Here is a 523-nt window from a genome sequence, read left to right as displayed (position 1 = left end):
ATTCCCCCAGGCAGTAATTGGCCATGTAACCCTGCGGGGCGATGATCCAGTTTTGCCAACCGACGTCGCTGAAGCTGATGTAAAGCCGCCGGGGTTTGCAGAGGTTACTGGGAGCAACCGGGGTGTAGGCAGTGCTTCTCCTCCTCCGGGAAGCTTTGCACTGCTGCTGGCTGAGGGTCACCACCAGCAGCGAGGTGTCCAGGAAGGAGTCGATGATGCTGGTGCAGAGGCTCTGCACCCTCCCGCGTGCCAGGACCGACGCGCCATCGCCGCCGCTCACCGAGATCTCCAGGATCAAGCCCAGATTCCTTTTTGTGCATCCTCCAGTCCCTCGCCACCGCGCTCACGTTGAAGAGGAGAGATTTGTGCAGCTGGGCGAAGGATTGCGCCACCAGCAGCTTTTGGCCGGGCTGGTGGGACGGCATCCCCCGGAGAGCCAGCTGGGAGGTCTGGGAGAGCCTCAGCTCAAAAACCCGCCCCTGGCTGGAGGGGTGGTAGGAGTTGTGGCTGAATTTCATCTCCA

At 61.6% G+C, this 523-nt stretch overlaps 1 protein-coding gene across 1 annotated transcript in view; it reads right to left on the bottom strand.

Moving 5' to 3' along the window:
• Positions 1 to 7: 7 nt before the first annotated feature.
• LOC104465179 (derriere protein-like) overlaps positions 8 to 523 on the bottom strand; it is a gene marked incomplete at both ends in the record, with an annotated part of 1942 nt that continues 1426 nt past the window's right edge. Inside the window, 2 exon segments of the mRNA XM_010078121.1 lie at positions 8 to 313; positions 315 to 518. Coding sequence (XP_010076423.1) covers positions 8 to 313; positions 315 to 518 — 510 coding nt within the window.

Source organism: Pterocles gutturalis, unplaced genomic scaffold (assembly GCF_000699245.1).
Source record: "Pterocles gutturalis isolate BGI_N339 unplaced genomic scaffold, ASM69924v1 scaffold30638, whole genome shotgun sequence".
Classification (NCBI taxonomy): Eukaryota; Metazoa; Chordata; class Aves; order Pterocliformes; family Pteroclidae; genus Pterocles; species Pterocles gutturalis.
Note: the sequence above shows the minus strand (reverse complement) of the source record. Positions and strands in the feature narration are given on the sequence as shown.